Source organism: Athene noctua, chromosome 16 (assembly GCF_965140245.1).
Source record: "Athene noctua chromosome 16, bAthNoc1.hap1.1, whole genome shotgun sequence".
Classification (NCBI taxonomy): Eukaryota; Metazoa; Chordata; class Aves; order Strigiformes; family Strigidae; genus Athene; species Athene noctua.
Genome location: NC_134052.1, coordinates 15,916,189 through 15,928,899, shown reverse-complemented (window position 1 = coordinate 15,928,899; position 12,711 = coordinate 15,916,189). Strand labels below are relative to the sequence as shown.

Here is a 12,711-nt window from a genome sequence, read left to right as displayed (position 1 = left end):
CTCCGGAGAGCAAAGGGCTCTCCCAGGAGAGGTTGGTAGGTGTGCAGTTCCTCCTGGGTGGGATCTGTGTCAGCAGATTCGAGGTGACCAGATAATGAATTAAAGGGTGGGAGGAGTGTTTATGGATTAGATAGCACTTTCAGATGAAAATCTTTTGGTTTGCTTCTGAGAACAAAAATTGCAGACATGTGGAATATTTTTTTGTCTGAATCAAAAAAAACCACTATTGCATTAAGATGATCAAAGCTGCTTCTGTGCTGTTCCTTCTGTCCTCTTGGATTGGTATTTTTAATACGTCAGGGACGAGGCTATGTTCTTCTTGCTTTCCCCAAATCCCTCTTGCAGCTGGGGGTCGTTCCCTCACCTGGCTGCCATCAGCAGGGATATTAAACTGCCTGGGGACTCGGTTTGGCTGCTGACTGCCGTGTGGACTCCAGGAATGCCTATTGCAACACACCTGAGCCCTTGGCTTAGGGGAAGAACTCCTCGGGGAAGTGTGGAGGTGTAAGGAGTATCTGGGGAATGTCTCAGGAGGCCTAAGGGGGATGGATGGAGACGTGTACAGAACAGAGGGAATGTACAAACTTGGAGAAACCAGCAAGAGTGAAGAATGTTTAACTTGTGTGCAGCTGATTGAGAAATTGGCTCCATCACCTATGGGCTGCCGCGGTACAGACACCAGAAATTATTATTTGGAAAGCTTGGCACGTCTCCAGGCACTGGATCACTCAGCTCTGATCTGTTAAGTGCAGCTGCACTTCTTTTGGCCCTGCTCGGCATTTCCTGAAGTCGGTGAAGTCGATGGTCCGAAGGGCGCGGCACTGCGCCAGCTCGTGTCTGCTTTCTATATTTGGCATTACTACTCATCTGTGACTTTTTTTCAGAGGACTGTGGGGTCATCCTGTGCTGCACCTAAACCCATGATCTCCAGCACCAGAGATCTGGGGAGCGTAGTCCCGAGACATGCAGTGCCTCTGAAGGAACCAGCTCCCACCCCGGGGCTAGTACTGAGCTGGTTCTAATCAGCATTTGGACTGACAGTGGGGTTGATGTGCTTTCGTACCAATCTGCACCATCCATCACATCATTTGTGTTACCATTTTTAATTTTATCAAGGTTATGCTGTTGTAAGGAACTTTTTGGACTTTTAGTATGTCTCAACATCGCTGTCTCCACGACGACCACTTCCTGACTCAGCATAAAGGAGCACATCTTGAAGGAAACACAGTCCCCAACGAAAAGCACATCTGCCCTAGAGGAGACACCCATTGAGCTGCGCCTACGCGTGAGCCGGGTGGAGGGGAAACCGCGGTGAGACAGATCGGCCCCTCGCCAGCACGACCGCCATGGACACCCGGGCATGCGCGCACGGAGGACCACGGGGTGGCACCTACAACAACGAGCCCTGTGGAAATGGGCGGACAAACTGTGGGGACGGGGACTATAAAAAAGACAGACTGTGTACTCCTTTGAAGAGGGAAACCAACTAGAAGAGGGGAACCAACTCGGAGCCAGGAACGTGGAGCATCATCGGACCGACAGAACATCGCCGGATCCCCGGTCGTGGTGGTGGTAATTAGTTGCGCCTCTACTGTGTTCTTGCTTAGGGATTCCGACCTTTTCCTTTCTTTTCCTCTCTGTCCTATCGCTCTTATTAGTTGTTATAGAAAATAAAGTTCATAAGGTTATGCAGCATCTGACCTCGTTTGTGTCTTAATCTTGCTCTCGGGATTGTTTAAGAACCCTCCCTGATATTGGATCGGGACAACTGTACCCTTGGTTCCTAATTAATGGAAATTAAGCTGCTGTCATTCTGAAATTTCCTTGGGGTGAAAAAGAAGAAAAGCAGCCTTTGTAGTCTCAAAAAAATCAAAATACAAGAGTTTCTCAATCCGTTTAAAGGATGATTTGTCAGTTCCCCTTAATCAGTTTTCCTTGTGAGATTTGCCTTATGGAAACTTGTCTTTCAGAAGCCTTATTAATTCTGGACCATGCTATTCAAGATGGTGCCTTTACATAACCCATCATTAAGATGATATTTTTGATTATTTTTCTGACTTACTGCATGCATCATAAATGTTTGACTTGCTGCTTTATTCCAATTCTTCCTTCCTTTACATGATGCTTAAATGTATTTAAATGTGCACTTAAATCATGGTCAGGCTTCTCTGGAATTCAATATCCTTGCAGTATTATGAGTGCACTGAGGGTTGTATTTCTAAGTATCAGCAACTCTACAAACTGGCAAATCTGAGGTTATTGGCTATGGGGTTGGTGTATTTTTAGTCTTCTTTTAGTTTAATTTGACTCTGAAGCTCTATGATCGGAATACACATTGAGAAGTCACAGTGGAATACAGAGGTACCGTTATTTCACTGTTTCCTCTCACAAGTGAACAACACTATCCTGTAACTGCACGGATAATCGCATACTTGCTGTTGAATTCTTTTATTGGACAAGACCAAAGAAATAAATCACTTCACATACCTGCTTTCTCAACAGCCCTCAAGATCAACTTTGTCTTTATTTTTCTCTGGTTTGGTCTCCCTGAATTGCCCAGTAGGTGGTTATCTTCTAGAAACATGTATGTGTCTCAGGCTGTTGCAAAAATTTAGGTTGACTTGTTTCCCTTTCTTGAATGGTGTCACAAACAGGGTTAACAAGCTTTACTACTGGAAATGGCTAAATTAAACACACAATAACTTTGAAAAGTCAGGGTTTTTGGACCTTTCTTCTTTTCTTTTTCATCTTCACAGGCACAACGTCTGTCAACACTTTCCCTTCAGTACGAGAAGAGGTTAACAGATGAGCAGAAAGGAGGAAGGAAGAAAATAAAGCTAGTCAGCAATACAGTATGTGTTTCCATGTCTGTGCTGTCCCTTTGATCTGCAGACTGCTTTAATTAGAATTGGAAATTTCTAGGCAGACAGATGACTGATGCCAGAACAATTATGTTTTTTCTCCAAGTTATAAATACTCATCAACGCACATCTGAAATCTTTTTTTTGCCATGCTTTTTCTTAAACCTAGATATCACAGACCCAGTCAGGCACAGTTCCAGGTAGGGCTATTAGGTGAAAAAAAAAAAAAAAAAAATTGTTTCCTGTCATTGACTACCTTGTGAACATCTCCTATTGACCAGGTGTGGTGGGTGGTGTCACTCTTTGATTAGAATAGACTAGAATAGTTCAGTTGGAAGGGACCTACCAGGATCGTGCAGTCCAGCTGCTGGTAGAGCCTCAGGGGCTATAACTGACCAGTTCTCTTCGGGTAAGCGATTGCATCCTAACCCCACCTCTGGTGGGTCATTGTGCGTTACGTTTGCAGTTGTGCACTATTTTTTTGCCCTGTCTCCAGACTCACTTAACTGATTAGACAGATATAGATATATATCGACAGAGATATATAAAGAAGATGGAGCCTCCCTTTTTACAAGGAGTCACATGGGAAAGACGAGGGGTAATGGGTACAAGTTACTCCTGGGGAGATTCTGATTGGACATAAGAGGAACATTTTTCACAATGAGAACAATCAGCCCCTGGAATCATCTCCCCAGAGAAGTGGTGGATTCCCCAACACTGGACACTTCTTAAGATTCAGCTGGACAGGGTGTTGGGCCATCTTGTCTAGACTGTGCTTTTGCCAGGAAAGTTTGGACCTGGGGATCCTTGAGGTCCCTTCCAACCTGGTATTCTGTGATTATGCAGCTAGTTGCTTAAGAGTCATGATCAATTAATGGGAATCCCCTGGGTGATTGTGTGTGGCAGTAGTTGTCCAAGGTACTGTCTTAACTGGGTGCTGTCTGTCAGACTCCCAGTCACCTAGGAAACGGAACTGATGAAAGCAGTCACAGATCCTGAAGCTGATAATATTCAAGGTGTGAGGAAAAGAAGCAGGTTCATTGCAGAAGGTTGTGTTTTGCAGTTTGTTGCTACCTGATGTCACCATGAGTCAGCCTTGCCCTCAAGGTCTGGAGTTAAAGTCATTTCTCTTATTAAGCCTTCTCCTAAGAATAGAATTGTGCAACGAGACTTGGCTGCCTTCTCTAGGAACATTCCTCTGAAGCAGTCAGTTTTGACAGCGGAGAAGGTGCATAGCATCGCTTTTCTGGGGGGGAACGGGTGCTCACAGATGTAGATGGGATTAATGTTTTAGAAACAGATACAATAATCAGCTGGAGGACTTAACAGTATACTCGTCCCTCAAGAGTTTGCCCCGTTGATGCTGGGTTTTGTCACGAAGTCACAGGACAAGGGTTCTACAGCTTATATGTTTGAAGTGTGTGAGCATATTCCAGCGCACAGTCACTTTCATAAAGGAGAAGTTGTTTTGAGTCTTTTTCAAGTCCTTGCTGCTTGTGATTGTAGAATAACGTTTCCCAACACGAGGGAGTAATCTAACTTGCTCGTGTGTATAGTGTCTTCAAGAAGTGTCCCGGAGGAGCCAAAATGCTTGAACACCCTCCGTTCTTTGTGTCTCCTCCTTCAGAGATTTATGATTTTCAGTTAATGGGACATTTCCAGGAGGTAGACCAGTTAGATTTGTGTTTATTCTGTGGCTCTGAAGCTGGTCAGGTTTTTTGGGTGGGGATGTGTGTTTGAGGTTTTTGGGAAATAACACGTGGATACGGGGGCAACTACTATATTTGCAAGAGAGAGTAACCTGTTAGTTTTAAGCACTCATTGTTCTGTGTGCTGGCGGAATTGTAAATATATTGCTTCCATCTGAATTCATTGGGAGTAACTCCTCAGGTTGTACTATTTACTGAAGAGTCTTCCTGGCTTTGCAGGCAGCTGATAAGAAAGCAGACCTGACGGAGCCGAAGAAGGCCCGAGCTACGCTGTACATCGCAACAGTGAAGGAGACCCTAAGCCAACAGAACTATGATCTCTTCTCTAAGGCTCTTCAGCACTACAAGAAGACAGATGACTTCCCTGCTATGTTATCTCAAATGAGCTCTCTCTTTATAGAGGATGAAAAAAAGCATATCTTGTTACGAGGTGTGATGGCTTCCCTAGTATATTTGTGATGTAACCTTCAAATTTTAAATAGACTTGGGTATTTTCAGAGGTGGTTTAGACTGGAAATCCAGATCAATCAGGATGATAGCCATTAACGTGCATCACTTGATATTCCCAGATCACACAGAAAATCTTTTCAGTCTAATTATCATATGTTAGTCTGCATCTTGACAGGCATGAAAAAAAAAAAAATCACATTCCACAGAAGCTTGTGTCAGTGTAAACTTGCGTAACAGCAGTACAGCTTATTCCCTGGGGTTTAGGAGGTGAGATAGGAGTGTGGCTGTGCAAACCCTTTGTAAGGGTTCAGTGTTAAAGCAGTGAATAAGTAGATAGAATATCTAGAGAAATTTTCTACTTAAATAATGGTGAGTATAAAGCAAGTGATCTGGGCAAGCATGGGTAGTTTACTGGTTTAGCTGGTTATTTTCTTGGCTTTTAACAACTGCATTGACAGGAACTGGACTTCCACCAGCGTTTCTTCTAGTTTAACAGAGTGTTTTCTCTGAATTTTTGTTTCCCTCAACTTGTGAGCAAATGGGCAGATTTCTCTGACTTTTTTTCATCTACTAAAATAAAAAAGCATAGTTACACATCTTGTAAATTGTTAAAGGTTAATTTTAAGGTTAAGGAATGGGAGGCTTAGTATGAGCACTTAGTACTAATAGTAGCCACAATCTTGTTTCCCAGTTTGCTGATCTACCGTATAGATGAGAAAATACTGAAAGGCCCAAGTCTAGTTTTCAAAAGTGTCAGGCACCCGAAACCTGAAGTTCATTTGACGTTTAGGCTTTTGGTTGGCAAATATTTTATGGTAAGATGAGGTGTAAAATTAACAGTATATCAGTTATCCGAAGTATCAGCCTAGCAGATACTTTGGCCCGTGATTTATGAGGTAGCTCGTAAGTAGAGTTAAGCTACTTCATATTTGCCGTGAAAAAATTACAGTTATTACCTACTGGAAGTGTTATTGCTGGAAGTTTGCATGATAGCTGACCTTTGTGACACTTCTGTTCTTATTGTATAAATATTAGATAATGATATCTTTATTTGAAGTTATTTAGCTGCGCTTTTTTTACCTTCATGTTACCGAACCTGGAAGTCCTGCCATTTATTACCTGTTATGAATTGATTTATTTTTTTCTTTCTCTCTCCTCTTCCTTCTCTCTAACGGAAGAATTTTACCAGTTTGTTCGACCTCAACATAAAAAACAATTTGATGAAGCATGTTGCAGTCTGACTGGAGTGGGGTGTGGCTACAAACCTGAGCACAGCCTCCTGCAGAAAGAGAGGGAGCTGCTAGCCAAGAAAATGGGTGAGGAGCTTGTTTCAGCACTGTGCAGGCAGTTGTATCCCTTGACAGACACTGCCCGGTCGCAGAGCAGAACTGCGAGAATGAAAGGCAGTTTAATTTAATCAGTATTGAGCTAAGTCTCTGCTCTGCCTGGTCCCCTTGCCTGCCTTCCTGTGAGCATATGCAGATGCCTGAGCGTTACTTACTGCGTAGTTAGTAATTTTATTTCAGAAAGGGATTTTACAGATTTATTTAAAGTGTGAATCTAGGCTGCGGATTAAAACCTTTGTGTATATCTTTGCTACTCAGCTAGTGCCACCAGAACTGTGAGTAGAAGGTAATCGTTTCCTCGCAGAGCTTGTGAAGTCTTTTGAAACCCTGGAACAATGAAGTCCTAAAAAAAGCAAGGTGTTAGCTCATCCCCTCTTACCAGAGAAAGACATCTACATCTTCAGGTGTTTTCAGCATGCTTTGAAATGCACCATTCTGTGTTCATTCTCCTCTAAGCTCGCTGTTAACAGACTGGTTTGATTTAACAGAAGACAAGCAGAGTCAGCAAAAAACATCATTCTCAGAGGACTCGTGTGCTCAGCTAAACCCTGGACTCCACTTGAACCAGGGAGGATTCCACCTGACAACAGGACTGAATAGTGCAGGTACCCTTCATGTTCAATAAAAACCCAATCCCGAGGAAATACATGTTATGTTTTATTTCATCAGTGACTGTAACTTCTCCTGGTGGGAACCAATGTTTTTTGAGGTCACCTAGCCCAGTGGCTCCCTATCCATAGGTAGGAGTGATGGTAATTCGGAATTTTCAGCAAGGATTGTACAGAACAAAACCCAATTAAAAAAAAAACAAACCCACCAGAAGCTTGCCCTGGAGACTGACCTGGCATACATCAGTGAGGGAAAGGGTGAGTGCTGGGCTTTGTTCACCCAGGGCTCCTGAAAGAGCCATTTGGGGAACGTAATTTTAGACTGGCTCAGCGCAAATCCAGGTGTGAAGAAGAAAACGGTTCCTGTTTTGTTACTGGTAATGTGGCCAGTCTGTTTTTTCTGCAGAAACCGAGACTAGCAAATGTATTATCACAATTGCACGTAATCTCTATATGTACCCCCCTTGTCTCGTACTGTCCAGTATTTATCTTTGAAGTCAAAGGTTCAGTTGTTGTTTGATTACAGATTTTCCTGAGAACAGCTGGGAATTTTTTGTATTTCTCACAAGGAAATGAGTAGGATAATTGGACAGCTTAGAAGTTTTTCGAGAGTAAAGAATAGTCAAAGGCTAATCCTTTTCTTTAAAAAAAAAAAAAGAAGAAATAAAAATACAGGCCAGTGTTTCCTGCAAGGCTTTAAAAGCTTTTCATATATGAAGCCATGTTGTTTCTTTTGACTTGTTTTCCTGTTTTGTTTTGTCTTTTAAGAACATTTGAACAAAACAGAATCTTTGGTAATTATTTTGTCCTGAGGTCCATCAGATTTGTTTTTCCCAGAAACTTGTTTCCACTAAAAATAATTGTGAAAATAATAGCAATAAATGCACGTGTTATTTCTCTTGCTCACTCCTTAAGTAGGGTATGCTCCTGTGAAAATGTCAGAAAGCTGTGTGATACGTAATAAAAGATACTGATTATAAAATTCACACCTATGTTTTTCCCCTTTTGGAACATTGAACCGAGCCTATCTTTTAAAACTTCATAATTTTCTTTAACTTCTTTAGAAGTTCTTTAGTGGAAAACAAAGATCTAAATACCAAAAGATGAGGCTGGTTAATTTAAATCAGTTTCTTTTCATATACTTCATCCATATTTGCATGCCTGCAGTGTGCAAACCACAAATTTTTGATTTCCAATACATTTTAGAGGAAAGACTTGACATTTTGAACACAAGTCCACTTGGAGTTTAGCAGGATGTTCACAGCTACTCTTGCCTTCTGTTGTGCTCCTGCATGGCTCTCATGCCATCTTGTGTGTTATTTCAGGTTAGTTATTCATTTTTGACACTATGTTTTCCTGTTGGGAAACACATACACCCCTTTTCTCCTTTTTATTAATAAGGGGTGAGGAATCTGTTCTTTAAAATTGCCCTGACAGTTTCCTTGCCCACGTGTCAGGCCAGCATAGTTGCTTGTGCCATCCATTTCAAATGCTTCTGCTCCCTCAGTGTAGCACAGACTCTGATTTATTGCTGACCTTCATGCACAGTGTCTTCTCTGTCACCTTTTTCTCATTCCCTAGTGACCATCTGACGCATTTCTCCATTTAAAAGATAAAAAAAAAATCCTCCAGGAGATGCTAAAAGCAATCCCCAGAATACATTTGTGCTCAGTTGCCATTTCCAGGAGCAGGTCTTGGCTCTGCCCAAGGCTGTGCCAGGGGGAGGCGTGTGGCTCTGCAGGCCTTCACCACTTTCAGAAAGGGGTTCCTGGACTACTTTAATGAAAAGAGCGGTCGGTACAAAAGAGTGACCTGATTGTCCCTCCCCAAGCCCTGCTCACGTGTGTTCTTTGTCTCTCAGGGCAGAACACCAGTCAAGCTGTAAGGAGAGACACTGAACAAGCTTCGAGCTCTAGGAGAGATCACCACCAGGTCCTCAGGACTACCTACCTCAACGATGTGAAAAGGGCTCTGGACAAAAGCGCTTACAGCCGGTTCTATGAAGCCTTGTTAGCTTACAAGAAGACAGATAACTATGATGCCATGATAGCAGTGATAGCAGCCCTCACCACTGAGAGGCCAGAAGACTTTCATCTCCTACAAAGTAAGGGTTTCTTGTCTAAATCCCTCTCCTTTAATTGAAAATAAGACGTGGGTGTTGTGATCTGACGTGAACAATAACCTTTCACTGGTCATTAGTTTGCAAATTTTCCCCTTTTAGGAAAAACTGTTAGCGTTGGTAAACTTCAGTCCTCCCATCTCCCAGTTTAGCAAAGCAAATAAATCGAGCAGCAGGAAAAATGTGTTTAAATGAATCATTCAGAGAGCAAAAAATGTCAAGGTTATGAAATATTATCTCTGTTTAGTTAGAAATTATCCGTTAAAAACATTAGGTAATAGCTCAGCAATTCCAGTCCTAATCTTCAGTCAAATGATTTCATTGCTTTTTTTTTTTTTTTTCTCCTCAAGAAATCACTTTCTACAAGTGATTGCTCTTTAGAAAAGACAGTGACTATTGAACTGACTCCACTTTTGTTCTCATGACCACTGATTGCTATACTGGTGCTGAGCTCTTAGATCCCTTACAGATTTTGGGATAAGAAATCACAGTTGATTCACTATTCTGCAGAGCTTTACCTGGAAATAGTTACGGGACTGTGTCATCATCTTATATCCTTACCATTCATAATAATTATTGAGACATTTCAGGCTGATTACTTATTTTCTCAAGTAGTTTGGTTTGTTTTTTTCCTTTCATAGTCTTAATGATGAAAGGATTTATGAAACTAGAAGTTTTCAAAATTTGAGTCAGGCTTTATTGTTTAAAAAAAGGAAGAAGGGGGATTCCATACTGATCCTGATTATCTTGGTGGAGACATCTTGTCTCGTGCTGTGTAACACCTCAGTTCCACTTTGTCCCATGTGTCTGTTAATTCCTCTGCAGGAAATGATGCAAACGGTGTAGGCTGGGAAATGCTGGTGTAGTGTTGTTTGTTTGTCTTTAGGAAATAATAATAAGTACTCCACTGACTGTGAGTAGATGTCATCGTCTCCAAATTTTTAGAAAATATTTCTTCTGGTTCATTCACTTCAACACAGCGAAGAGTGGGAGGGAAATTAATTGTGTGGCACTGAGTCATCATCACCTCCTGAACATTTTCTTTCACAGAGAGTCAGTATCTACTGAGAAAAAGTTTTGACCTCAGAGGACTTTGGTAGGATTGTGCTTGGCAGTGAGTCATAATCGGGATTTTTAAAAATTTTTGTATGTGTTATAAATTCTTGTCAACCAAATAGTAACAAAGAATTTGAGAGAGTCTCTGCAGATATTGTGTATATACATGATTTTGCTGGATCAGTTGCCAGGTGAAGGGCTGGAGCAGATATTTGTCTTTAGCTGTAGAGAATGGAAGAATTCCAAGGCAAGTTGAGGTTATTTTCAGTACTAAATGCTCAGCTGTATTCTGTCAAGGAAAAGCCTGTAATTAGAAAATCAACTAGGAATATGGCTGATTCTGGCTTAGCTTCCAAAGAATTTCTCCTCTCCAAAACACAGAGTCTTCCATGATCAGGCATTTATTTTCCTCTTCATTTGACTGTTTTCTTTTGGACAGGGTTTTACATGTTTGTGCGCCCTCATCACAAAGAGCAGTTCAAAGAGATGTGTAAAGATTTGACTGGAATGGTCTGTGGCCAGGGAGAGAAGCAACTGCAACACCAGGTTCAAGGTGAAGGGGTCCCTCTGAGTGCGGAGAGCTGGTGCACGAACGGAGAGAAAAGCCACGTGCAAGGTTGGGAAAGAAATTTGTCTGAAGTTTAGAGTATTATTTGTTAGTATGATGGGTAGTGTCCAGCAGCCTGAGCTGTGCGCTAGGGCCTTCCTGCACGAGGTGTGTAAAGGAAGAAAACCCAATTGTCTGTGTCCAAATTGTCTTAAAAAAAAAAAAACCAAAACAACACAGGTGTAAGCTAGAAGGCAATGTGAGATGGGGAAATGCAAGGAAACAAGAAAAAATTATACTGCTGTGTTCTTTAAATGGTGAAATGTGTTGAGGGTGAAGGCAGAATTTTTTGCGTCTTAAGTGGGGTGGGAGCAGGAGTGGATTGAGATCCACTCTGTCTAGGAAGAATTTCCACACAACTATTTCAATATAAAGGGTCCTTTTCAGTAATAACGTGTGGGTTGGTTAACAGGTGTTTTGATACTAAGCACTGTGGCATAAAGAAATAGTTATTCAAATTGTGTTTTTCTTATACAATGAGGAATTACTGAACTTACCGCCGATTGTGCTTTGTGGAGTCTGTGTATTGTGTTCTGCATTATACTGTTGTGTTGTTTTTTTGTTGTTTTTTTCTAACCAGTTGCAGCCACTTTTAAGGGTGAGGCACCAGAGAAAATTCAGAGGAAGATTTCCTCCTTTGGCTTTAACCAGGAAAGCAAACTCGGATTGCCAAAGATCAAAGTATCAAAAGAATCCGGTAACGTGAGAGCACCCACCGGCTCTGGAGCTGTGCCTATCTTTCCCCTAGAGATGGAGCCAGAGTGTGGTAGGTATAAGTGAGGTTTCAGATGCAATTCTCTATATTAAGAAAAGTTACAGAAATGAGAGTTGTGTTAAGGATCTGTGAAATGATGACTGGTTCATGCTTATATTTGCTTAAGTGCGATAACAATTTGTGTGATCTGCTAAATAGCATTTGCACTTTCTGCCACTTGCATATGGTCTACCAAAGCCCTTCATTGTCCTTATCACAATGGTGTAATAGTTTCCTCAGAACTTACATCTTTTTCTCCACAACTTCCTTGTAAAGTGAGGATGTAACCTCAGTTTGTAATTGAGACCTGAAGCACTGAGAGACTGAGTGAGGTCATGTGAAAGAAATCATGTAATAGGGCCAGGTATTGCCCCGTGAAGGTAGTTCATAAAGCTCATGGTTATTGTTTTCTGGACTGCACTGGGAACTTGTATGGATGAGAAATTTACAGGTGATTACTGGAATTTAGTCATTTCCTTCCTCTCTCTCACCCTCTCCCCATCCCCACCTCTCTTCTAGGAAGATTCCAGTGCTCTAACTGCAAATCTGAGGATGATGTGCCTTTTAAATGTCCATTATGTGACTTCACTTGCTGCAAAACATGCTGGGAGCAGTTCCTAAAGGTTATCTTGTTCATTGGTTTCAGTTTTTCCTGAAACTGCTGGTGAATTTTGTGCTTTTGGGGACAACCATGTGGACAGCCCTGGAAACAGAATTTCTCTGTTAGAGAGAACAGCCAAATCCCAATGGAGGTTTTACCGCTTGGTTCATTATTTTCCGTGCTCTGCAGTGTAATTGGAGGCAGACCTCTGCCTTACGCTGTGATTTTTTTTTTTTTTTTTTTATTTTATTACACCTTTGCACCTCCTCCAAAGCTACCTCCACATGTTTTCCCATCTAGAGCTGTTCAGGCAACAAGCTGTGGAGTCAACTTGAAAAAAAAAAAAATATATATATATATTTTTTTACATTTGAACCTTTTTTTTTTTCTTGCTTAGTTCCATAACTTTCTCCATCTAAAAACCAACTATAAAGCACAACTGTGAGATGAGGCAAATCAGGAGCAGGCTGCCTAGGGAAGTGGTTGTGTCCCCATACCTAGAGGTGTTTACAGGAGGTGTAGATGTGGTGCTTAGGGATGTGGTTTAGTGGTGGGCTAGGTTAACTGTTGGACTCCATGATCTGAAGGGTCTTTTCCAAC

General features: G+C 41.7%; 1 protein-coding gene across 2 annotated transcripts in view; it reads left to right on the top strand.

Annotated features, from left to right (window-relative positions):
* The window catches only part of RTEL1 (regulator of telomere elongation helicase 1), a 49,962-nt gene that overhangs the window by 31,768 nt on the left and 5,483 nt on the right, over positions 1-12,711 (top strand). Inside the window, exons 28-35 of one of the 2 annotated variants that reach the window (XM_074919979.1) lie at positions 2,757-2,852; positions 4,790-5,000; positions 6,199-6,336; positions 6,855-6,971; positions 8,836-9,078; positions 10,589-10,765; positions 11,337-11,522; positions 12,030-12,133. In XM_074919979.1, coding sequence (XP_074776080.1) covers positions 2,757-2,852; positions 4,790-5,000; positions 6,199-6,336; positions 6,855-6,971; positions 8,836-9,078; positions 10,589-10,765; positions 11,337-11,522; positions 12,030-12,133 — 1,272 coding nt within the window. The remainder of the gene's footprint in view (positions 1-2,756; positions 2,853-4,789; positions 5,001-6,198; positions 6,337-6,854; positions 6,972-8,835; positions 9,079-10,588; positions 10,766-11,336; positions 11,523-12,029; positions 12,134-12,711) is intronic. The other variant, XM_074919980.1, reaches the window with a different exon arrangement.